Raw genomic sequence first — 26,649 nt, 5'->3', positions numbered from 1 at the left:
TCGTATCGATAAGTTGATTTATAAAGAAAGGGAAAGTGAAAAAAAGTTGGTTGTTGTTGTGGAGAAGGCGTGGATGGTTGGCGAATGAGTAATAGTTTCTCGAAAACCAAAGAATTTAGAAACATCCCTTTTGTCAGAGAGTTTCTTCTCTAACTTCTCACTCACACCAACGCGCCAACAATCTTCTTCACTCACTCACTTCGTTTCGTCTTCTTCTTCTTCTTCTTCTTCTTCTTTTGCCTTCACACCTTCATAAGATCGGTCAAGGAACTTGCTAGGTCTTTCTCTGTTGCTTCTTTCTTTTTCTTTTTTGCCTAATTCGTCACACAGCGTCAATTGAATTGGAAACTTGTCATGCTCAATTTCTTCAGTGAGGAGTTCGAGTTTCTGTTTTTGCTGATTTTTCAAGTAAAGAATTCGGAAGTCAGATTGTTGAATTATCGCTGTTTTTTATGTTGATGTTTTTCAGTGTTCGTGATTCGGGAAATCGGAGGATCTGTTGGCGCGATTGCTGCAGCGGCATTTTTAGTTTCTTTAATTAGTTTGAAGCGTGGAGGTGGTTTTGAGCTTTGAAAAGATGTTTTAAGTGTCAGATCGGGGAGGTTTTAGGTTTCGTTGAATTGGAGGTTTTGCTTTGGTGAATTGATGGTTTTGAGTTTTACTGGTTAGGTTTTAGGATGAGGTTGAGCGAGAGCGAGAGAGCGAGTGAGTGAGAAATTTTAAGGGATTGGCACAACGCAACGCGGCACAAAGCTTGAGAGTTGAATCTGTGTTATGTATGTTTATGGTCCCCTCCATTATGTTATGTATGTTTATCTGAAATAGCCATTCGATGGGGCCTTGTGAAAAAGTTTGGGAGACACTTTTGGTTTAAAAGGGAATTCTTTTATTTATTTATTTGGAAGAAAATCTATCTGTTTGTTTACTCCAGCATTTTGAAAATCTATCTTATGCTCGGTTGTGTTGTGGGCTTGTCGCAGAGTTATTTAAGGGAAAATGTCTGCGACATCCAAGGTCACGCCTGCACTCCACTCCATCAAATCGTTGCCTCCTGAGTTCAAGATTACTTCTGGTAAAGTGGGAAACCGTGGAGATGCTAAATTGAAAAGCGGTGATGCCACTGGATCAAGTAGTCCGGATAATGGTGTTTTGGTTGGGGAGGTTTCTGAGGAAGCTCTTAACCATGCCGGTGACGTGGGTCTTTACGACGAGGATGTAGCGTACAGCAGGAAAGGTGTTTCATTAGAGGACAGATCGTCCATTGCTGATGAAGACCTAGAAACCGTTCCCATGTCCTTCCCATCAGTTTCAATGTCCTCCAGAGAACGCAGGTGGAGTGATACAACACCTTATTCTTCGAAAAAGGTACTGTTGGCTTCGGATTTCAATTTAATCTCCGGTTGAATTTTTAATGTGCTTATGGATTTCTGTGATTAATTATTCAGTTGTGTGAATAACTTGATTTTTTTCAAAGAATGTCCAAGAAATTGATGTATTTTTAAAATATCTTTAATTTCATCTCAGGTTGAATTTTTAATGTGCTTGTGGATTTCTGTGATTAATTATTCAGTTGTGTGAATAACTTAGATTTTTCCCAAAGAATGTCCAAGAAATTGATGTATTTTTAAAATATCTTTAATTTGGAAGTTTGCACATTCAAGTTTTGTCTGGGTTTGTTGTAGGTTATTATTGATATTATATTATACATGATAGTTTTTTACATGATTTGTTAGTTGTATTCAGAACCTTCAGAGTACAGTAACCATGTAAACATCTTTCCTTCATAGCATAGATGCAGTGATCTACCATAATCACTACAGAGTTTGCTTCCAAAGCCATGAGTGTTGGCTAGCAAGTAGCAACAATAGCAGAACCTCTTACTAAAATTTGACTTTAGTTCAACGGTGGGAAAGTTCACATTCTGTCAGTTTTGGTTAGGTGTTAGATATGGATCATGATCAAAACCAATTGCATGTTGAAAGTACATCCTAAACAAAGACAGGTCAAAAGGGACGAAAGATGGGAGTAGATATTGATGTAGGCATCTAGATAGAATCCATGGGTAACACCTTAAAAGAAAGCGAAAAAATTCCTAAAAGCCAACTAATCTACTGGAGGCAACTTATTGTGTGGTAAACAACTAAATAAATTACCTGCTAGGGAATCACAAAAAAAATCATAAAACACCATTATAATTGGCCCCTCTTCCTCCTGCATCAACATGTTTCTTAGGAAAGTCAATTATTTTAAAACTATTTGACAATTTTTTGGATTGATGTGGATTGTAGGATATTGAGGATTAGAAAGAGCTGATGAGAAACTATTGTGTGTATTTAGCTTTGGCACCTGTAATTAAAAAGTCTCTATTCATTTGGAAGTTGCATATGTAAGAATTTCTATTACATCCATTACTTTTTATTTGAGAGAACTCTCTTTTGTCCTGTGAGTCTGTGCTAAAAAGTTCACAATGCCAGGTTAATAGCCTTAAAAGATAGTGTACATAAATGGAATATTTATTTCCATTCCAATATCTTTGCTGCAATAAATTTGGAAGCTGTTAAATGCTAGGGGCCATGTGGCTTCTTTTGTCGTCTTCTATATCTTTAATTTAGTGTTGTTTTTGTCAGAATATCCTTGTGTTGAGGTTTGGAAATTGAAGTATTCATTATTCAGTCTCTGGACGTTTTTCAATTCCTTATATCTCTTTACAATTGTCTTGGTATTAAGTAATTTATGTATTTAAATATTTGCTATTGTTGGCTGTTAATCACTATTCCAGTTGGAAACAAAGACATATATTCCTTGTATTTCTATTTTTGTTTGTTTGATGGTTTATTGTGGGGCCATGTAATTTATCTTTTCGTTCGCTGTTTTCTTATAAAAATGTCAAAACAGTGAATGCCATGTAAACAATTGAAGACAATTCTTTATAGTTTATTTGAGTTATTCCCCATTACTAGATAGATAATTTAAAATTTGTTTTTTCTTATCCTTACTGCTGAAGTTCACTATTACAGAAGCTTCAGTCTTGGTTTCAACTTCCGAATGGGAACTGGGAGCTGGGGAAGCTGATAACAACTTCTGGAAATGAATCCATCATTTCACTGTCTGATGGGAGGGTAAGATAAATTACAATATTCCTCAAGAGTGGTACTCTTCATTTTTAGGTTTACTAATTATCCTGTCTCTGCCCCCCTTGTGGGCCTTATAATAGGTTTTGAAAGTGAAAGAAGAAAGTTTAGTGCCGGCAAATCCTGATATCCTTGATGGGGTGGATGACCTCATGCAACTTAGTTATTTAAATGAACCGTCTGTTTTATACAACCTGCAATATAGATACAATCAAAACATGATTTATGTAAGTCATTATGTCTCTTTAATGTTTTCCTCAATTATTTGTTTCATGATCATAACTTCTAATGTATTTATGTGCATCACTATCCACAATTCAGACAAAAGCAGGGCCTGTTTTGGTTGCAATAAATCCCTTTAAGAAAGTTCCTCTATATGGTAATGATTATATTGAAGCCTACAAGCGTAAAGCAATTGAAAACCCTCATGTATATGCAATAACAGGCACAGCCATCAGAGAAATGATACGGGGTAACTTTTTATTTCTTTATATTCACATTCGTGGTTGCAACTTTAGTGTGCAAGACCACTTCCATATGTTTTACAAGAAGTTGCTGACTCTTGGTCTGTTTTCCTTCCAGACGAAGTTAATCAATCTATAATTATAAGGTCAGTAATTTTTTTGTTGAATTATTATTTTTTATGAGCATCTCTGTTTAGACAACTGTGGTTACTTTCTTTTCTATAAGCTGCTTTAATTTAACCTTTTTGTTATTACATCTATTGCAATTTATATGAAAACTAGTCTTAAGTTTCACTCTTATATTTAAATTCTGAACTGAAATTGTCATGATTTGTGCAGTTAATTTCTGAATAATTAACTAATATTTTAATTTTTTAAAAGCTACTGTGAATCTTGGACTGTTAATTTCTGCAGTAAGTTAGTCCGGATCAAGTGAGGTACGAAGCATATAAAAACAAGGAAATTTTGGTTAAAATACTTCCAACAGTTTAACAGCAATTAACTACTCAATCAGTTAGAAATATTTAAAGAGCATTTAAGAAGTAACTAATTAACTACTCAATCAGTTAGAAATATTTAAAGAGCATTTAAGAAGTAACTGTTTGAGTTATTAATAGTTTTAATTCCAACTTCTTAGTCTTCTAGATTTTTCTGGAAAGCTTATCTATCCATTTATATTCATAATATTCCAGATTCCACCTACCCCAACCCACACCAAACGGGTTATGTTTGTCCCTAGACGTCCCAAAAGTTTGACCAGGGTCTTTTGTTTAATCTTGAACACAACAATGAGTTTGTGGGTCTTCTTTCTTGTATAATGTTCATCTTGCTCATTCCTATTCAATGTAAGACTCAAATTCGCTTGGAATCCTAACAAATCTCCCCTTCAAGTGTGAGTTCCTTCCACATTGGTACACTCCCCCTTAAGCAACAGTGGTGACTTACTTGTATCACATTTTTACCTTAATGATACATGCTTACCTGAATCCCGGATTCTTCACCCACTCATGTGTTCGATCCACGTTTACGCACTAGTCTGTTGTGTTTTTTGGGGGACACACTGGAGAGATTCAGCACCAATGAGCTATGAGCCAACCATATAAGAGATCAAGACATCACCTTCAACCCAAAAGGTTTTAGGTTGGAGGTGGTGTTCTTTTGGGTTGAAGGTGGTGTCAAATCTGTCCTCAAAAGGCATCTGGACTGATTTTAAAATTTTGAGCCTCTTAATTAGGCTGGGTTAGTGGGCTGAGCCAGATCATGCTCACTCCACTTCCTTAAAGAAATAGAAACAAGTGACAAGAAACCTTACAATTCCTAGTTGTTCATAGATTTGATTTGATATTTATGACATGCTCTTTTATTTTTTTTCTTTTGGGATTCAAGTGCCAAGATACATCCATTTGGTTTAGACTTTAAAAGGCCTGAGTTGCAGAATTTCTTTAGTATACTAGACCCACTATTGTTTGTTATTTGGGTCGTTTCTTGCTTCAATTCTTCTGTCTCGTTTCCCTCTATCATTTATATGTTTTAACTTTTGTATAATGGAGATTTGATTGATTGGATACACACAAAAGAAAACTTATTTTTCCATCCTGGGCAACATTTTGATGGATGTAAAATGGCTTCTTCCTGCTGTCTGTAGATTTTTTCGTTAATGACATTCTCTTTCTTGGATGTCAATCTTATGTTCCCCTTGATTGACTGTGTTTTAGTTGGGACCCATATTAATAGTTATCATGCATCTTTTCAGTGGTGAGAGTGGTGCAGGGAAGACTGAGACAGCAAAAATTGCAATGCAGTACTTGGCTGCGCTTGGTGGTGGAAGTGGAATAGAGTATGAAATTTTGAAGACTAATCCAATATTGGAAGCCTTTGGTAATGCAAAAACATTGAGAAATGACAACTCAAGTCGTTTTGTAAGATTCCTGACTTGTGATGTTAATTCTTTAAGTAGTCATAGAAAGAGTTGATAAATTATGTGACTCTAGACAACCATAATAAGGCTAGGCCTACTAAATTCCACATTAATTCCCACTAAACAGCATTTAATGTCCATTAGTAATGAACTCCCATCAGTGTGGCCTTTAATTTGTGTTATATGCATAATTATTTCCCACAATGAAATCATGAATAGTTCACCTTCTCTTGTGATTTTCGATCTTCCCATGTACAATTCAGCCCCTTAATTAAAAAAACATAATAAAAATTACAAAGAAAACCCACAGTTATATTGACCCTCTAGATCATATCAAAATACCCCTAGTACTTTTTGCACTTTCCCAAGCTTCTTTATATTAAGCTGTGATCCCATATCCTTTTGATTCTGAAAGTTCTTGTAATTTGTTGAATGTGACAGGGAAAGCTCATTGAGATTCACTTCAGTGAAACTGGAAAAATCTCTGGTGCTAATATTCAAACATGTAGGTTTTATTCTGTTTAATAGTTGAAAACCACGTGTCTTTTTTCCCACCAAAAGTTTGCAACTAACCATTATGTTAAATGTTTGCATCCGTGTTGGAATACGCCATTCTCCTTGCATGACCAAAACAGTCTTGCTGGAAAAGGTAATTCTTCTTCAGAGCTAACTTTTGTTATGCATCAACTCTCTCAAAGGCTTAGACTTCTAGGTGGAGATACATGTATGGTTTTATAATATATTTCTAACTTTTTTGGGTTTTACATTGTGCTCAGTTAACACTAGTTTTATTTGGTATGTGAACAGTCTAGAGTAGTCCAGTGCAATGAAGGGGAAAGATCCTATCATATATTTTATCAGCTATGTGCTGGCGCACCTCCATCTCTCAGGGGTAATTAATAGTTTATAATACTTTTTCACCTCTGCTAATATATTTGTTGCATATTGTGTGTAGGTTTTAAGTCTCTATATTGTCAATGGAGAAATAAATTATTCCTTGGAATTGTTGCAAATTGTTTCTATGAATTGTGAACATCTTCTAATTGAACCCACAACAATGGTGCATGTACAATGTAATTAATATCGTTCCTAGCTCAAAAGTTCTGAATTTCTCTTTTTCAGTTAATTTGTTTGATAAGAACAATAATTTTATAATAAAACTATTTTATTATCAAACCCAAACATGCACATAGTACCCTTTTAATGCTTAAATTTTAATTCAATAACTTTTATTTTATGTTTCCAATAAGGGGTTTTGATCTCTTTTTATTTAAGGCAATACTGATAACATTAACTAACAAATTAACAAAAACAATTGGAAAATTTGAATGAAGCTTACGTAAGCTTGGTATATTTGTGTATGTCTGGTCTGTAACATTTAGTGTTGTGTTCTTGTCTATTTGACTTTCTATTTTATGTTTTGTTTGATTTATAATTCAGGGAAGCTAAACCTACAAAATGCAGAAGATTATAAATATCTGAGGCAGAGCAATTGTTATTCAATTACTGGTATTAATGATGCAGAAGAATTTCGCACAGTCATGGTACGCCATCTTTGTAGATTAAAGATGATCTGCCTCCATAGACTCTTCAATGATTTCTTACTTCTGCTTGACACAAAAATGAATATACTATTGCCAACTTCCAGGAAGCTCTTGATGTTGTCCACATTGGTAAAGAAGACCAGGAGAATGTATTTGCAATGCTTGCTGCAGTATTATGGTTGGGAAACATATCGTTTACTGTAATTGATAATGAAAATCATGTTCAAGCCGTAGAAGATGAGGGTAAGAAATTTTCAGAGCCTCTACTGACAACATCTACCTAATTGTAGGTTTAGTTCTCTTGGTTTTGTGAAGATATTATTTAACACATCAACATATCAGCACGTTGTCATACATCTATGTTAATACGAATTCATTTTTCATTTTTGTGTCACTTCCTCTCTTCATACCTAAAATCTGATAGTGTCAACAATAACAATATAAAGTAGGAACTATATCAATATGTTATCATTACACTATCAATTTCTATCTTATATTGTGTTTGATTTCCTCTTTTCTTTGTTCCTCATCTAAATCATATAGGATCAGGAGTTTGATCCTTGTACCCGTTCTTCTAGATAAAATTTGAACTTTAACCCAGTTAAAGACGCACTTTGCATTGTCCATGCTTCTACCTCAAAGGGTCATGTGCGAGGGAGTGTGTTTGATGAAAGTTATAAAGAAATTTGTCATCCATTACTGGACATGTTAAGGTTTTAGGAAAATTGGTCCTTCACACTGAACCTGTCATTTAAAACTTTTGCAGTAAAAGTTACTTGATTTCATTTTCATCTGATAATTTTTATTTATGTATGATGTATTTCATGTCTAATTTTTGGTACGTATGTTTTGAACATGTTTTAGATGCCTTAATTTGTTTCAAGTTATTCAATACCTGGTTAGAAATGACCTTTTCTCTGGCTTCTTTAGGTCTATTTCATGTAGCCAAATTGATAGGCTGTGACATCGAAGATCTCAAGTTGACTCTATCAACTCGCAAGATGAAAGTTGGTAATGATAATATTGTCCAAAAGTTGACACTATCACAGGTAAAATAACTGTGATGCTAACGTACCTTTGATTTGTAAATCATTATTCTCAACATACCTTTGATTTGTAAAGTTCATGATGACATGGAATCATAATGCTACATTTTTTTCTTACAGGCAATTGATGCAAGAGATGCTTTGGCGAAGTCAATATATGCATGCCTGTTTGATTGGTTGGTTGAACAGATAAATAAATCACTTGCTGTTGGCAAAAGACGTACTGGCAGATCAATCAGTATTCTAGATATCTACGGCTTTGAATCTTTCAATGTATGTTTACATAAAATCTTGTCTACCTCATTCTTTATGTTTATTATTTATCTTACCGTCTTCATCCTGTTTGCATATTAAATATTTTAGCGCTATTGCTGCTATGACATTTATGCCTGTAGAGAAACAGTTTTGAGCAGTTCTGCATAAATTATGCTAATGAGAGATTACAGCAACACTTCAATCGTCATTTATTCAAGTTAGAACAGGAGGTACACATCCCATACTTAAACACTTATTAAATGTCCTTAGTTAGTAGTACCTAAAACGACAGAAAATATTGAATACCTCTGGAAATCTAAATTTCTGGTTATGCTTGTGGATTGTTGTTTTAAGGAATATATTCAAGACGGCATTGACTGGGCCAAAGTTGAATTTGAAGACAACCAAGACTGCCTTAATCTTTTTGAGAAGGTACACAATATCATAGTTCCCCCTGACTCCTTTACTGCATAATCTCCAGTGTGCTTGTTAATTGAATGATTTCAGTGGGAAAATGTTATCTTAGTTAGTTAAGCCTGGTAGGATATGTAGGGCTTACATACTCAAAGAAATTTATGTCATTTTGTCATGTCTTGTATGTATCAACATATGCAGTGTAAAATAAAAAAAACTCTGAATTTACAAAGGGAAAGATATATGATTGTTTTTCATACATGGGTTTAATAAGCTCTATATATTCTGAAGCTTGATCGAAAGTCCTGAATTTATAAACATGCATCACATGTTTGTATTAGATGTAGCACTTGTAGAATTACTCTTTTTCCTTATTTCTAGGGGTGTGATTAATTACCTTTACTACTGTATCATTTTATTCATTATTTTGTACTTATAGATACACGTGTACTGTTCTAGACACAATTACCAAAACCTTGTACAGTATCAGTAGTCTGATCCATTTTTTGAGCCTAGAAAAGCCTCTCCTTTTTTCCCTGTGCAAAGAGTATCAACATCTTCCCTAGCTTGTTTCTCTTCCAACACGGCATCCTTTCACCTGTGTGAGACCCCATGATAAGGAGCCCCCTTGTTATGACAACTACACTTTTATTCCTTGCTGTGAATACTCTGACATTCATGATTAGAAACTAGAACTCTTGTGACTTAAACTTAACTTATGATATATTTGCAGAGGCCACTGGGGTTGTTGTCCCTGTTAGATGAAGAATCCACTTTCCCAAATGGAACAGATAAAACATTTGCGAATAAGCTTAAACAGCATCTGAATTCTAATTCATGTTTCAAAGGAGAAAGGGACCAAGCCTTTACTGTTCACCATTATGCTGGGCAGGTATTATTCTGATCATGTTCTACAGGAATGAGAAATGCTAGCAACATAATCTTTGGCGTAAACTTGTCTACACACTTATTTAGTTGTTGTATTGCCAACTTAATGGGTCACCCTAGACGTTTAAAGTCAACCAATATTAAAGAATGTGCTAAAGTGGGTGTTGTTGGCATTCTTCTCTGTATATTGGTTTAAAATCTGTTGGTATGTTTACAGGGGCAGTCTATTTAACCTTGTGATCTTTATAATATGATTATGGCTAGGTTTTAAGGAGGATACTGGTAGTAAGACTATTCTTCCAAATTTGAATCCTCATATTAGTTAATCATATTTAGATTTCGTAGTAAATATTTTTTACTCCCAAATGCAATCTTTATAGAGAGTAGAGGGTTACTCATTTCTTATTAATTTTAGTTTTCTCATCTGGCCTGACTGTTTGATAGTTCTACTTGTTGCTCCACTCAGGTAACCTATGATACAACTGGATTCTTGGAGAAGAACAGAGACCTATTGCACTTGGATTCCATCCAACTTCTATCTTCATGCACATGTCCTCTTCCTCAAATATTTGCATCTCATATGCTCACTCAGTCTGATAAACCAGTAGTTGGTCCCTTGCACAAGTCAGGTGGGGCAGATTCCCAAAAGCTAAGTGTTGCAACAAAATTCAAGGTACATTAGCTTAATTATAAAGTGATAAAAAACTTCATTTTTCACAAGAGGATCTAACTGATGTGTGATCTGCAAGTATATAGGATTGCACCATGTAATTTTATCATTCACGTGAGGATTGTTACTCCAGAACCTAGTTCACAATCAACAGAGTGTGGATGAGTATATCCCCTAAGTGAGAAACTAAAATTACCAATGAAAATATTCACACAAAACAAGGTGAAATTCACTATTTAGGGGTAGTTAGGGTCCAATTCATCTCAGTCTTAGCTCATGCAATCAGTCCTGTTCTTAGTTCAGCTTTCAAATTTTCAATGCCAAATTGGTAATCCAATTTATATAGTAAGGTCAATTCCAATCCCTTGGTAATTTTACCCTTGTCTTAAATTCCTAATTCCTTTGGTGAGTTCAAGTGAGACATGAATTAGGTTTCGGAATTCAAAAGATCACATAAAAATCAACTCAAATCTTTTGATAATCAATAATTTTGTTGTTCACTTCAGATCCTAACAATTTACCAATTCTTCAATTGTGAGAAAAATCCTAAAATCACTAGATAAATGGCCAAAATGAGAATTAAAGCAAACATTCAAATTTGACATGAAAAACCGTAGATTGAAATTGCTAGAAACGGATTACATGAGGTCAACTTCAAATTGGTAAAATCTCCTCCCTTAACCTAAACATTTAGCAAAAGATAGCAAAAGAGAAGTTGAACATAAAATTTCTTATTTTCACAACGTCTTAGCCCCACAATCAGAGAAATGAATCTCTTTATTCTTGTTCAAAAAAATGGCAGGTGCCGATTTTTGGTTAAGACATCTATCAAAAGGCACTTGACATGTACACAATGAAAATGGAGTCTGTACATGGTGATATAACTGTAACACCTTCATGATTCAAGGATGGTGTACACTGGGAAAGATATGGCACCTTTATTTAATTGGAACATTCAAACAACAAATAATCATCTTGTAAACGTTGAGGTAGCAGAAGTAAAATACTTGGAAACAACTCCATTGTGGCCACATAAGGCTTTTGGAGTGCACATACTAGTGCTCCAATAACCAGTTCCATTACTTTACTAATCCTTTGGGACTTTCCTACATCCAAACCGAAATACACGATTTTGATGAAACCAAGATGGAAAATCATTGAAATCTAAACTAACAAAGGAACGAGTTCTTACTGTGAATCTTAACAAAATGTTGGAGAAATATTTGAAATTAAGCCCTATTTACCCTCCAAATCCACTTATATTATGGATTTATTGCAAATGCTTTGGCAAATTAGTATTTAGTTTATTTCTAGTTATTTCTTTCATTGTTATGAATGAATAATAATTAATTCATGTCACATGTTTTACTGAATGAATAGTGCTTGTAACATGGTTCAGCTGATAAGTAGAATGGGGTACAGATACAAATATTGTAATTTTTTTGGGACGAAAAATGAAAGTAGGTGGAGAATAGAATAAAAATTCAAATGTATTAAACCAATTATTATTTGGAAGGTAGATAAATCGTCTTTCCCCACTACTAAAAGCTACTTAAATATTCATTTTCATTAATATTGATATTGATATTTATTGCACTTTATTTGATATTGAAATTATTTCCTCTGTTGATGTCTAGGGTCAATTGTTCCTATTGATGCAACGACTAGAAAGCACTACTCCACATTTTATTCGCTGTATTAAACCAAATAATCTCCAATCACCTGAATCATATGAGCAAGGGCTTGTGTTGCAACAGCTGAGATGCTGCGGGGTCCTGGAAGTAGTTAGAATATCAAGATCGGGTTTTCCAACAAGAATGTCTCACCAAAAGTTTGCCCGAAGGTATAATAGCAGAGAAACTGATGATTTAGTTTAATCAGATATGGTTCTGCACGTTTCTAACCTTGTTCTTATCGGTGCATTGAATCAGATATGGTTTTCTCCTCCTTGATAATGTTGCATCTCAGGATCCACTTAGTGTTTCAGTGGCAATTCTTCATCAGTTTAATATTTTGCCTGAGATGTATCAAGTTGGCTACACGAAATTATTTTTCCGAACAGGACAGGTAATATGTGATTATTTTTTTAATTTATACAAATTTTTTTCTCAGACCCCCAAAATCTTTTACTAACTCCATGTGTGCTTTTTAGAACCAGGAAACTTTGAGCTTTAGTGATTTGGTATTAGATTGAATTATAATTTCTAGTTTGTAGTTCTATTTGTATCCGCTATTTCATGAAAGTTGTAGGAGCATAATTTATTTTAAGTATGTTCCAATTTATGATGCTTGACGGCTCTGCAGATCGGTGTGCTTGAAGATACTAGAAATCGTACCCTCCATGGTATTCTACGTGTACAAAGTTGTTTTCGGGGTCACCAAGCTCGTCGTTCTCTCAAGGAGCTTCAGGGGGGAATCTGTACTTTGCAGTCATGTATATTATTTTTCACTACCTTATTCTTTAAATCACATGTTCTTCACTACCTTATTCTTTAAAAGTGTAACGAAATGAACACATTTTTTGCCTAATCATGCAGTAATTAGGGGGAACAAAACAAGAAAGGAATATTCAGCTTTAGTGAAGAGGCATAGAGCTGCTGTTATTATACAGAAGCGCGTGAAAGCAGTATTTGCCAGAAACAGAATGAAGACTATTAGTGATGCGGCAACAGTCATACAAGCAGGTAAGATATATGATAAATACTAAGATATACAAACAGTATTTGCTAGAAACAGAATGAAGACCAATTTTTGCTAGAAACAGATACATGATAAATTCTAAGATATATGATACCAATTTTTGTTGTTTGGGATATTCAAATTAAGGCTGTTAAAGATAACACCATTTCTTTTTTTCAAGAATAAACGGGGAATGAAGCACAAGATAATTTACATAAAACTGCTATTTCTTGTTGGAATCTGGACACCAGTCTTTTCAATGGCGTGCTGTCAATAAATTTTCACAATTTTGTTTGACCTACCTTTTGCAGTTATTCGGGGTTGGTTGGTCAGAAGATGCTCAGGAAATATTGGATTTTTGAAATCTGGAGACATGAAGGTATTCTCTTTCCCATACTTCAGAAACTACAATCTTTGGACACATTTTTTATATTATATTATGCTTATAGAGGCAAGATCTTTGTGATTCTTACCATCATGAACTCCAAAACAGATGAAAGACTCGGATGAGGTTGTGGTTAAGGCATCTTTCCTGGCCGAATTACAGCGGCGGGTACTCAAGGCTGAAGCTGCCTTGAGAGAGAAGGAAGATGAAAACGACATCATTCGTCAGAGACTCCAACAATATGAGAGCAGATGGTCTGAATATGAATTGAAGATGAAATCCATGGAAGAAGTGTGGCAGAAACAAATGAGATCCCTACAATCTAGCCTCTCCATTGCAAAGAAAAGCCTTGCTATTGATGACTCTGAAAGAAATTCAGATGCATCTGTCAATGCGAGTGATGAGAGGGATTACAGCTGGGATGTAGGAGGTAATCACAGACGGCAAGAAAGCAACGGGGCAAGATCAACAAGTGCTGGTTTGAGTGTTATAAGTAGGTTGGCTGAAGAATTCGAGCATCGGAGTCAAGTATTTGGTGATGATGCCAAGTTCTTGGTTGAGGTAAAATCTGGTCAGGTAGAAGCAAGTTTAAGCCCAGATCAAGAGCTTAGGAGGTTAAAACAGATGTTTGAAGCTTGGAAAAAAGATTATGGGACAAGACTGCGTGAAACAAAAGTCATTTTAAATAAACTTGGAAATGAAGACGGTGCACTTGAGAAAATGAAGAAAAAGTGGTGGGGAAGAAGGAACAGTACACGGATAAATTGAGTTTTTCTTCTTTCAAGTTTTAATTTATCTTTAATTTAATTTTTTAAAGGTTCGGCTTTGGTGTATGCACTTTTTCCAGTGCATTGCCAAATATATATCCGAAAGTGAGGAAAAAACAATAGAAAAGCTTAAAAGAGTAGGAGTGTTAGAATGAATGAATTTATTAGTAATGTCTGCATGAGTGTTGATACCCATTGCTTGTCAAATTTGCTGTGAGGCCCCAAATGTAATATACACTAAGCACTTTGTTGGCCACGCAAAAATTGTAAAAATTCATAGGGAGTTTCTTCCAAAATGATGGGGTGCAGGAAGAAATTTGTTAGGGGCAGGAAGAAACAGCCAAATTCATACTCTTCTCCATATTTCCCAGCCTTTTGCTTCCTGCACTCCTCATTTTTAAACCTGCAACCCCACAGTTGGGTGCAATGACTGAATTGCCCTTCGTCCATTTCTCTTACACTGCAGAAAAAATAGGCTTGTATTTGGACTTATGATAGACTAGGTATAAATTTGATTGACCCTTATTTGATTAAATTAAATTTTATGTGACAATCTTATTTGATTAAATTAAATTTTATGTGAGACTTGAAGAATAATAATCTTTTAAATTGTGGTTAATGAACTTTGGATCAATTAAGCTAATCTATACAATCATCTTTTGGATGTTGTAAACGGTCTAGTAATATGTTGGATGATCTATTTTACTAGTATTATTTTAATTTGGATTACGACAACAAATAGTAACAAACAATTCTCCTTTGAGATAATTCCCAAAATGCAAATGGCTCACCGAATTATACTACTTCACAGGCAAAAGTTAATCCAAATCAGAATTAAACATAAGATAAGATAGAAAGGTTGATGAGTAAAAGGGATAAAAAGGACAGAAATAATTTATATACGCTAATTCGGGTTTTAGCTATACATTTGACGTTGAGAATCAAATCTTGTGAAAGCAATATCCAAAGAAGCCAAATTTATGTCAAAACCATAGCTCTGACCTCCATACTGCACATACAGATGTTCTTTGGGTGACATGGGAAGAGGGAGAATTTGAGAGATTTGTGGTAATTGTGGTGAAGGTGGAGGAAAATCTTGTGTATATTTAGTGTAATATATGTCAGCTAAGAGAAGCCATACAAGATCAGGATCAATAGATGAAAGTCCATGGAGGGCATTCAGAGAAGCATCTCGAAGTCCAACAACACTGCTACAGGCTATCCCCACAACCAAACCACTAACCTTCTTCAGAACAAGTTCTAACGCAGAGGAACTGCTCTTGTTACGGCATAAGTCACCAATCATGTTGAGCACGGCAATCTGAACCTTGAGATAGGATGTCTCAGCCAATGAATCCTCTGAACTCATGGAACTGCTTCTGTAAGGTAGTTGCAAAGGGATCTTCTCATCTTTGAAAACTGACTTTTTATGAAATGGGGATGTTGTCAGAAGTTTCCAAAAGTGAGGCCCATCAGAGAGGAAACGACGTGTGAAGAAATTTCCTCCACAAACGGGCACTACATTGCTGATCACACTCAAACATCTCCGCACAGCCTGCCAAAATGAGTTGCATCCAAAAAATATGTCAAGCAAAATCAACCATAACTCGTTATTATACCAACCCTAAAGTGAGAAATGAGCGTAATGAGGGACTACTCACCACTGGATTCCTGTTCTGAATACAAGTAACCAGGAATGGCCATATTTTATTCATTGCCGGAAGTAGCCGGTTTTCGTCAGCCCCTTCTTCATTAGCTTCCAAAGTATCCTTCAGCTGATACAGTGATAGTGATTCTAAGGCTTCTTCAGTTGCTTCTTTAATTTCCCTTTCATGTTTATAAGCTGCTTCTACTTTTGCTATTGCCAAAGTACCACTCTAAAACCAGAAATTATCCAAATAGCAATGAGAAAAATGCAAAATAGGATCTTATTGTTCAAGATTATTTTAGATTCATACTCAATCTAACAGGCAAATAATAACTGACAATCACATTCCAAACCACTGCCATTTTGTGTCCAATTCTGCAATATAAGAACCCCGTGTCATTTGGAATAGCTATCCATACAATTTTACTTTTATAGAATCGAGCTAGGCCGGCCCTACACAAGGATTTACTTTCGGATAAGAAAATAATTCATTACTGATGGAAGTTGTGTAGAATATATCTTCCCACAAGGAACCAAGAACAGGATGTCAGAGATGCCTAAAAAGGCTTGAACTCAATGACTGTCAACAAATAAACCTCCTAGGTAATAGAAATACAAAACAAAGCAGAGCAACTATATAAAGAAAAGTGCTTAAGAAAAACCTGAACATAAACATCAGTACAATAAAGCAGTCAAATATCCCTAAAAATGAATGACAAATAAAAAGGAGAGATGAGCCCATAAAAACAACTTTACCATTTAATCCTATTTCTAATTCAAAACAAAAAATAACGAAACAATGAAATAGAAGTCATCCTTTACTGCTGTCAAATTTAACAGCCTTCGGCTGTTTCAAGTGAACGAGAGAACGTAAATTTTCACACACTAGACAAGAAGGTAGCAGGGGCATATCGCTGATCAGAGTCCAGCAATTCATAAAATATCTTTCAAAACTGCCTGAAGTACCGATAAAGAATATATGCTTCTCATATTTACATTAATGGCTAACATGCTGAAGTGTAAAAAGCATTTTAACCAAAAGATACCTCAATTATATCCAAGGCAGCTAAACATATCTCTTGCTTGATAGATGCTAGAAGTGGGATTGCAGCAGTAACACATGAACCAGCAATAGAACCAACTGTTCGTCTATATCTTCTAGAATCATTTAATTTGAATAAAATGTCCTCCCACTGATCTACAAGCAAAACACTTCACTTAATAATAATTGACAAACCACCATTACCACAAGAGAATAGGCATTACAGTCTGGTTGATGCAGAAGCACTAAGTCCTATTATACTGTTCTATAGCAACACAATCAAGGAAATTAGCAGCATTAGTAATAAAACTATGAGTGTGAAGTGAACCCAATAAAGTCTTAGAAGACCTAGCACTTGACAGAAATGGTAATCCTAACAACATGAACTTATAAATGATTGACATACTATGTAAAATTAAGGTAATATTATCCAATTTACTTACTAATTACTAATACTATCACTCTAACATTATACTATTATAAACTGAAATCTGAATTTGTTGGTGGTTAAGACCTCATGTTAACTTCATCGATTTTAAAGATCCCAACAAGTTTGGGAAAGTATAAATATACGGACCCTAATGTAGTAACACACAAATGTTATGTTTATAAATGGATCAATAATGGATAAAATAGTGCTCTCTTTCTTGAATACTAACACAAACCTTTACTAGCCATTTATGGATTAGGAATTTTATGAAAATCTCTTTTTAAGTTTACACATGAAGCAAGAAATTTTAGAAAATCTAGATGCTCTTGATATATATCAAGGACTAGTAGCTTTTTCTCCCTTCACCCAGCCTCTCTTTTTAAAGGAAATTTCAATAATAAAATAAAATCATGCAGTTGATTATCAAGTTATGCCTACATATGGGCTTACTGGGATGTAGTTTTTTTGGTTTTTCCTTAGTTAATTACTTTATCACTTTATTTATATTTCAGTGGTTTGTTACGGGCTAGCTTTTTTATTTTCTATCAGCTAACAATTAATAGTAATGAACTTTAACAACATGACTTCGTGTCTACACCCTAGAAAGAAGAAATCTTCAAGAATTTACTGAATTTTCTACTATGGTGTCCACTTGTGGAAGGGGAGGCCATGGAAATAGGGAAGAACATGGTAGTCAAGGGTGAACTATGCAAAAAGAATGCTACATATTGAAGGAAGCATTTCGTACTCAAGTCAATGATTCCTTGAGATCTAAAAAGAACTCTAAATAATTGTAATTCCGAACCTTGCATAGTTTCTGCAGAATTGGAGATTATAGACTTCACATCTCCAGCGAACAACTCTGCCTGAGTGGGTAACAGGAAAGCTTCACGTTTTGATGCCTTCACAATTTCTGCTACTGCCTGAATCAATCAATTTACAGAGCATTAATATTAGAACTAAGTAAATATTTTGAAACCAAAAGCTCTTCAGATATGCATGCTAATTAAATAAGAAACAAATTGCAAAAAGAATAGGCATATCTATTTCTAACTAAAAAAATGGTAAAGAATATAAAAAGATGGAGGAAATAGTGTGATTAAAATCCACTCAACAGGGAAATGGAAGCAATTTTAGAGGTTGTAGCTTGCAACAGACCTTTAGGAATGGAATAGTAAGATCAGGATGTTGATGTCTACCCAGTATTTCAAGTTCCATTGACACAGAGCGCATCTGTTCAATTACACATAGTTAGACCACATGACTTTAGGAAATAAAGTCTAAGCGTGTAGGAAGGTAATTATTTGCTTTCTATATATGCATTGTAATCAAATGCAAAAGAGTTAATGACCATGTGAAGGCAACTATTAGCCAACAATACCCATATAAATTGAGCATTATTAGGAAAGTTAACCCTTCCATGGTGGTATCTGAACAACACTTTTGGCACAATGTCAAACAATTAAAGGCCATAAAAATTCAAAAGAATAATCACACATAGCAAACAATCAGGAAGCTAGTTTGCTTAAAATGGCAATAAGAGGCCATGGTCATACTGGTTCCTCAAGCAGAGGCAAAATCTTGTGAGCCACTCCAATGTAGGACAGCATGGATGCTAGCACGTTTGGCACATGATGATTTAGGTCCAAATGACGTAATTGTCGACATATTGAATCAACCACATAGTCTGCATTTTCCAAAACTAACTGTCCAACCTACATAAATGTATATAAGATAGAAATCAAATAATAGTCATCCAAAAAAATTAGAAACTAAACAAAGATCATGACTAACAGTTGGAAAGCCAGATGTGGTTGAAAGTATATGCAAGACAGAATCTGCTGCATTTCTAACTCGGTAATTTGAAGAACTAAGATTCTCCAGCAATAAATAAAGTGAAGAGTGTAGAAATCCACTAGAAACAAAATCTCTTCCAAGGCACATATTAAAGATTCCTACTCCATCAATAATAACCTGTTTCACAATAAATAAACCATTCTTGATTTTGTCAATTTTCTTCAGAAGTAAATATAAAAACGAAACCAAATCACAATGAATAAACAGCCATGTCAGCTTATGAAATTAGCACTTTCCTCACGCAGCATTGCAGCATCTTGGAAAAAGTATAGGCTAATATCTTCTTCAACCACAGCATGAAGCGGCAAGTCAGCAGTTCCACAATCAATTGGAACATTCCATACCTCAGCAGATAAATACTCATGTAAGATCCCTCCAATGCACTCAACTAAATAACTCCTTACACCTTTATCCTTGGGCATCTCCCAGAAAGATGTATGAAATGCACAATTATGAAATATTCTAGCAAAATCATTACTTGCTTGATCCGATACACCAAATATTATCTCATTTAGCATGCATGCAGCTGTGCTAGCTTGCCTCAATAACTGTCCAGAACCATGCCTGTCATACCAAGACTGCCAGCTTTCTTTATTGTATTCTCTTAAACGAAGCTCAGAAACCAATTTACGGAAGTAACCAAGCAGGGTCTCAATCACATGCAACAGAAGCCCTTCACTTATATTATCTAGCAGTGACAAACAAAGGTAAAACAAGTAAATCCAGGTTAACGACAAACACTGTAAGAGCTATGAGAAAAGAAAAAAACATTGAATTGAAAATCACCTGCCACTATAGATAAACCCACAAATCGGAGAATCCCTGCAAGAGGTTGGTATAACTTAAGACTACCAACATAACTAAACCAAGGGGGCATGCGAGGAAGCTCATACTTATTTTGAGCAGTTTTAACAGGATTTTCTAGACTCTTTTCCTCAATAAGCCTGCATTTAGGGACTTCAGATAAACCAGAATTTATAAGAGAGGGGCTATAATTGAAAAAATTAGCTCCAGATTTCAACTCAGCAATGGAGGGAAGATATCCCAGGGCTGATGATCGATCTGTCGAAGTGAGTTTTCTGAGTGAACCAGAAAACACTGAATTATGGCTTAGACATGCAGCAAACAAATCTAGGAATCTAGCAGCTTCAACCTAATCATTTCCAAGAATCAGACAGAAGTCCATGAAAGAAAATATGAAAAAGGGTTCATTTGTACTAAAACAATAAAAAAAGAAAATATAAATATAAAGGAGATATAACCTATGCTTTATCTTTTAGAATATGTGGGATTTAGGCCTAACTTAACCTCAAAATCGATTGGTAACATGAGGTTTGCGCTTCCTTACATACTATAATTTGGTCATATCTCTAATCGGTGTAACATACCCCCTCACACCGAGGACTAAATATCTCAGGCGAGATATTAAATATTTGTAGGTGGTTCGATAACAAACCTTGATAATATAAGCTCTAATACCACTTAAAAAGTGTGTATTTTAAGTGTAACTTAACATCATAAAACTGGCTGGCAAGTTTGTCCCCCCGCTTATATACAATGTAATTTTCAGATTAAGTGGACAAACTAGAAGCGTTACTCCTAGTCCTAATTAATAGAGATGAAAAAACCCCTCAATATAATGATATATGGAAAACACTCTTAAAAGATCATCTAAAATATTCCAAGAGACAATAATAATGATATATTTTATAGATATTCATTTTGAACCCTCAAGCTAAAGCTTACTAAGCTTTAAGCTTGTTATAAATGAACACACTAAAACTAATTAAATAAGGAAGCACATAATGAAGTATAATGAAATTAAAAAACCACTCCAAAGATAAAATACACTTAAATATTCTAAAAGAAAAAATATCACTTATGAGATATTTTCAAGATATGCTAGCAATAAAATCATAGTTCTCTATATAATAGACATGCCTTGTCACGTGCAATTGGTGTTATCTTTAAATTAAAGAATATTTTGAAGTAACACAGTTACACCTAGTTAGTTACAGGGGAAGTTTACTGTAGACCCAAAAAAGGAGGAGGTTTGGGTCTTCGTAATTTGGTATCTAAAAATATTGCTTTGGCATATAAATGGTTTTTTCCTAGACTTTATCAGTATCTCTTTATTTCACAAAGCTACTGCTTTTCAGTTCTATTCTTTAATTCACTCAACTCAACTGTTTCTTAGGATATTCACTTTTTAAAAAGTGATCGGGAATTTTCTGAATTTCAGTCTTAGAGAAAAGCTTTGACAGTGTTCTTAGGCTGCAGTTCTTTGTTATATTTGGTTGGAAAGAAATGTGAAAATCTTCTCGGAATGTTAATCTCCTATTGAGTTCATTCCGTATAGAGCAGATTTTATAGCATCATGGTGTTTTTTTATCAATTTATTTTGGCTGCGCCAGTTTTAGTCATAGCAGATTCTATCCTCCTTTTGTATTTTTCCTTTTTATCTTAATAAGTACTTTCATTATCAAAGAATAATTAAATTACAATGTAGAATATAAACCAATTTGTACCCTGTATGATTAATAAGTTTTTTCCATTCCACTATTCCAAACCAAGATAACAATATCTAAACAAACAAAAGAAATCATGATTGTAAAACAGGAGAAATTATAATAGATGTATAGAAAGAATGAGTTCAATTATTATAGAAGCACGTACAGGAGACTGAAGATGAGCCACTAATAGTCGAGGACCAGAATAAAATATTATTGTTAGTAATTTCTGAGCATGTAACACAGCGTGTGACTCCTCATGACCAAGCACTACCCTGGGAAGCTTTTCAAGGTGCCTGAACTTGAAAGAGGAAATATTTCTGATAAGGAAAAAACCTAAGGGGGAAACCATCCTCAATGAATAACAAGTCCAAACTAAAAGATGAACCTGATAAAAATCTCTGTAGCACTGTTTTTTATAACGTGTTTCAAATTTTGTGAGAACAAATACTCAAGGAAATCTTGTGCAGTTGAAGACACCTCATTGGATACATCAAAGACCAAGGCACTTAAGCACTCCTGAATCATTAGTAAATGTATTAAAATAAAATAAAAAATTACAAGAGAAAATTACTTGACAAGATACAGCAGTACTAGTTTTGTTGGTGTTTTGACGGGAGCATAATGTCAACGACTTTAAATAATATCTTCACTCAATAAACCATCCGAGAGAAAGATCCTGGTTTTTAACCTATTTATGGTAATGGATAAAATCTAAGTTTTTTATTGGTTTTATAAAGGCAATGGGGAAGAGAATGCTGTGAGTACTGAAATTCACAAGGATCCAACTAAGTATAGCTATTAAGTGCTTGTTCAGGATTAGATTGCACTAAGCTACACATCTATCAGCAACTTTTTTATTATATAACATCATATGATCAACCTGAATAAAGCATACCAATGGTTATGGCACAAACCTAACATAATTCCCAGTTAACCAGTTCAGAGCTCACCAAAAGCATCAGTCTACTTTCCCCCAGTGTGTAGAAGCACTCTGACAACAGTCCTTTTATGGCATCAACAAGTCCCTTTCTCACCTTTTGTGAAGGGTGAATACAGATCTGAAATTCAATGATTTGACTCTTCAAATATAAAGCAACATTATATATTAAAATATACACATAGCACTACAGTTTCAAAAATCCAAAGCCAGCAAAATAGACAAGGAAACTAACATCATGAAACATACGTGTGGAAATGTTGCACCCAACAGCTTATTTACATTTTCTGATGTCTTCTGCATCCAACCCTTTGTTCGGTTCACATGCAACGACAAGTTCTCTTTATCAGGATCAGTATTCCCTGTTTCTTGGAGTTGAGTTTGGGAACAAGAGATTTTTTCTGACTCAACACCTATATCTTCTGCAGTTTTTGTATTAACACAATTTTTAACTTGCAAGTGACGAAGCTCCTCCAAAAGAGAAATGGTTGAATTACACTCATTTGAATCAAAGTCTGAAGATGATTCAATATCCAGGGTAGGTGCATTAGCTTCATCCTGGAGGACTATCATAAGAAACTCTGAGAACCCTCTGATTGCTAGGTCAATAGAATCCACATTCCCAGCAGGCCCACTTATCACTGTTTTCGCACTGCGTAAAACTTTAGCTAACTGACTAGAAATGCCAGGTAAAAAGAAGGCTAATGCATCTGCAGAACCAACCTATAAAAGTAAACCAGAACAATCAATTGATTTGATTCCATATTTACATCTAGTTAGAAAGAATTTAAACATGTAAAAAACTAGTTTAATATCGAGAGGACAAAGTCTCTCACTTCATGTATTTTAAGACTTCTCCCAATTTCCACTCCATAACCAAAATCCAGGTGTGCATTTTGTGATGTGTAAGAAAATAGAACAACTTCAGAGGATTCCATAGATGCAATAAAAGGTAAACCTATACGATGGAGTCCTGTTAATTCAGTTATTTCATAGTTTTCATTGTTGTAATGGGATAGAAAAAGCTTTTATACCTTTGGTTCTCTTCCTATGGCTTCTTCATAGAAAAGTCCAATCAAACATGCGGGGAGATGACTATTTTATTTCCCTGATAAACTTGGTTGTATTTTTTCCCTTTTTTATCTTTTCTGAGGAGGATATCTTAACCTCCTTTATTTATACTATTGGCCATTCATCCCTATAATATTTATCTTTCCTTGGCAAAAAAAGAATAAATAACTCACGCAACTGTTTCAAAAAGCATATTTTATTGTAATACCTTAGCAACAAGCACTCGCAGTGTTTTGAATGCTTCAATTCGAAGTCTTGCAGAACCTTGCTGTCCCCTGGCAGCCTCTGTATCTGCAGTCTTTTCATAAGACCAAATTGGTACTCAAAATTCAATAATATTTGGCAATTAACTTTCAGAAGAAAAAAGAGGATGGGGAAATTCCATTTAGGTCCCTTCTAAAAAAAAATCTGTCTTAATTACTTGAAGAAGTTATCTTCTATAATAGAAGTGCTATATGCTTTAAATAAATTTTGGTTATTCTGTTATAAAATGTTATTATCCAGTTAATTCCCCACCTAAAAAAATAAAATAAAAACATAACTGAGTTGGAATTCAACCAAAAAACTCTAACAAAAACCAACATACTTTAAGAAGAAGTGATAGCCAGTGTCCAATAGCAGCTGATGCAAATTGAGACTGAAGAAATGCAAGTAAACATTCTTCTGATTCCGAACCATTCATGGAAGTTTTATGGAGTCTATCATTACTATCTTCATCCGAAAGTGTCGGCAAACCGGGAATTTGTTTACACACACAAGACATATCGGAACAGGGATATAAACTCAAAAGCAGTGCCTTGACACACAACAAAATTCCTTCACGAAACTCCTCTGAAGCCTCGGAGGGTGACAACATGGCCCCGTATGTTAACTTTTTTAGTAGCACAACCATCTGCGAAAGAATACCAACATTCAGTTTCATGCGTTTTAATCTCGTAGCAAACACCATTTAGTTAAAATTTTAGACACTGTTCAAGCCTATGAGAAGTATGTACTCAATAGCAGTCATGAGTTAATACAGCTACGGAGTAAATACCAGTGAAATTGACACTTGCAAATTACTTAAAGCCTACAAAAAACAGAATGTGCAATACTAGCTAAATATAAACAAAAAATAAACCTCACATAAACACCATTTCATGCCACTGGTTATTCAGAAACAAATGAGTCATAACTATTTCAATGTGACACAAAATTATCCAGGGTATGTAAGCTTAGATCACTACGATCAGCATACAACCCCCTTACATTAAAGAACATTTAAAACGACTGAGGTAAACAATCAACAAAAATTAATAATACTGCACAATATATATACACTTGTTCCACGTTTTACACTAAAAAATATTGAGAAGGGGTCCTTCATCTCCTATTTTGCCCTAAAGGCTGGAGTACAATGCAGCGCAACTTAAGTTTCTGTGCATTCAGGCCAGTATCCCCAAATCCACACGTATCTAGATTCCTTGTGCTCTTTATTTGTTCCTTTCGTTCATCATCCTTCCCTAATGATGAGAGCAGCATAGCTCTCAATTCACAAAAATTCCAACACACTCAACAGTGGCAGTTCGATTTTACTCAAGCAATAAACAAAAGCAAAATAAAATCCCAATGTAATAAATCGCAATTTGCAGAAATGTCAAAGGCATACATCAATCAGCACACACACCTGATCCACAGAATTCAAACGACACTTCCTCAGAAGCTCCTCCAAACATTTAACCACACCTTCAGCAACTCCATCACTTACTTCAACAGGTGTTTTCAAAACACCAGGCATATCATAATTTTCCTGAGAATCGATTTTCTGCGTAGACCTACACTGAATCGCTGCATCAAGCAGCAGGAGCAACGGAAAGAGTGTGTAGCTGGGAAACAAAAATCACATCAAACGGTGAGAGCGAGTAAAACAAGCACTAAATAAAAAGTGAAGCATGAAATAATAAAACTCCAGATGAGAGAACACATAAGAAAAAATATAGCAGAATTAATGTGGCGTTAATGAAATTAAAATGAATCTTAAACTAGGGTTTATAGAGGGTGTAGAGTTTGTGAAGAGGTAGCTTACTCGAAGAAGGGTTGTAAAGTAGAGGGCGAAGAACTGTGAAGGAAACGAAGGAGTTGGGGAATTACGGTGACGGAGCAATGCTTCTGATTGTGAATGTGAGGGTTTTGCACAAGGTCGAGAAGGTGCAGCGAGTGTGACTTTAAGCGTTGGAAGGTGCTGCTTCTGAGTTGGTCAGGTTCCATTTCTTCTTGCGTGAGCTTGTCCATATTGTTGTTGAAAGAGAAGAAGTTGAAAGATGCTAACAAGGTGTTTGGTTAATTGACGCTGAAAGAGAAGACGATGAGTGTTGTTGAGTAGGTTTTTGGTTTTGGTTTGTGAAAACGCGGAACAAAGGTCTAAGCTGGGTGGAATCGATGGTAGAAGAGTGTAGGTGATTTTCATCTGTTTTTAATTAAATTATACACTTTCATCTTTATTTGTCTATTGTGTTATTAATGAATTATAGGGAATAAAATATTTTGAATTATGTAGTGTAGAAAGACATAAAACAAAATTAAAAAATAAAAGCGAGGAAAAATCAGATATTTTGTCTTATTTCTAGGATGTTTTAATTTGAAATTTTTACCAGACGTTTTTTATTGTGTGTACTAAGTTGTGACCAAGGTTTCAACCTTAAATTCGTTTCATTAATTTGCCATAAATTTTTTATTCATCATTAGTGGTACGAAAGGAAGGTTCGACTTTGTGTGTGAGACTGTTTGATTTTTTTCCTGACTTAATACTCATCTGTTTGACTTGAAATTTCTCGCATTTTGTTCCAAATTTTGTTGAGACTCTTACATAGAATTTCAACAAAAAATCCTTTTGGGAAAACTTTTCAGAAATTTTGGACACTCCAAGGCTATCATCTCTCCAAATTCATGAATTTTGGCCCTAGTTTCTACAATTTTTTTCAGAGGTAAAAATTTTTCAAAAAATACACACA

The 26,649-nt window shown here is 34.8% G+C and overlaps 2 protein-coding genes across 8 annotated transcripts; one reads left to right on the top strand and one right to left on the bottom strand.

Annotated features, from left to right (window-relative positions):
- Positions 1-20: 20 nt before the first annotated feature.
- Positions 21-14,610, top strand: LOC137806043 (myosin-1). 5 transcript variants are annotated; one of them, XR_016519334.1, is made up of 25 exons: positions 21-278; positions 470-776; positions 981-1,365; positions 3,018-3,119; positions 3,215-3,358; positions 3,453-3,603; positions 3,714-3,741; positions 5,349-5,514; positions 5,955-6,018; positions 6,149-6,162; positions 6,321-6,405; positions 6,954-7,057; positions 7,162-7,300; positions 7,988-8,106; positions 8,224-8,376; positions 8,499-8,588; positions 8,713-8,790; positions 9,506-9,664; positions 10,105-10,333; positions 11,968-12,173; positions 12,262-12,397; positions 12,635-12,764; positions 12,868-13,014; positions 13,321-13,388; positions 13,503-14,610. XR_016519334.1 is itself a non-coding variant. In XM_068605953.2 (25 exons), the coding sequence occupies exons 3-25, from the start codon at positions 997-999 to the stop codon at positions 14,160-14,162; spliced, it is 3,519 nt and encodes a 1,172-aa protein (XP_068462054.2). In that variant the 5' UTR covers positions 21-278; positions 470-776; positions 981-996; the 3' UTR covers positions 14,163-14,610. The 5 variants fall into 5 exon arrangements, 4 of the variants coding, with proteins under 4 accessions (XP_068462054.2, XP_068462053.2, XP_068462055.2 ...); XM_068605953.2 differs by having other exon boundaries at positions 10,127-10,333; XM_068605952.2 differs by having other exon boundaries at positions 21-370; positions 10,127-10,333.
- A 355-nt stretch (positions 14,611-14,965) lies between these two features.
- LOC137806042 (ARM repeat superfamily protein) lies at positions 14,966-26,107 on the bottom strand. Of its 3 annotated transcripts, none has more exons than XR_016519333.1 (17): positions 25,725-26,107; positions 25,326-25,524; positions 24,246-24,551; positions 23,868-23,957; positions 22,838-23,311; positions 22,602-22,709; positions 22,037-22,167; positions 21,815-21,944; positions 19,925-20,291; positions 19,377-19,826; positions 19,076-19,257; positions 18,838-18,996; positions 18,440-18,514; positions 18,087-18,204; positions 16,856-17,002; positions 15,823-16,038; positions 14,966-15,716 (listed from the first exon to the last, which is right to left on the bottom strand). XR_016519333.1 is itself a non-coding variant. In XM_090299837.1 (17 exons), exons 5-17 carry the CDS (start codon positions 22,833-22,835, stop codon positions 15,078-15,080), a joined length of 2,739 nt encoding a protein of 912 aa, XP_090155963.1. In that variant the 5' UTR covers positions 22,836-23,311; positions 23,868-23,957; positions 24,246-24,551; positions 25,326-25,524; positions 25,725-26,107; the 3' UTR covers positions 14,966-15,077. The 3 variants fall into 3 exon arrangements, 2 of the variants coding, with proteins under 2 accessions (XP_090155963.1, XP_090155962.1); XM_090299837.1 differs by having other exon boundaries at positions 16,856-17,007; positions 22,824-23,311; XM_090299836.1 differs by having other exon boundaries at positions 16,856-17,007.
- Between the last annotated feature and the right edge of the window lie 542 nt (positions 26,108-26,649).

Source organism: Phaseolus vulgaris, chromosome 3, assembly GCF_051622355.1.
Source record: "Phaseolus vulgaris cultivar YP4 chromosome 3, ASM5162235v1, whole genome shotgun sequence".
In the NCBI taxonomy this organism is placed as follows: domain Eukaryota; kingdom Viridiplantae; phylum Streptophyta; class Magnoliopsida; order Fabales; family Fabaceae; genus Phaseolus; species Phaseolus vulgaris.
Note: the sequence above shows the minus strand (reverse complement) of the source record. Positions and strands in the feature narration are given on the sequence as shown.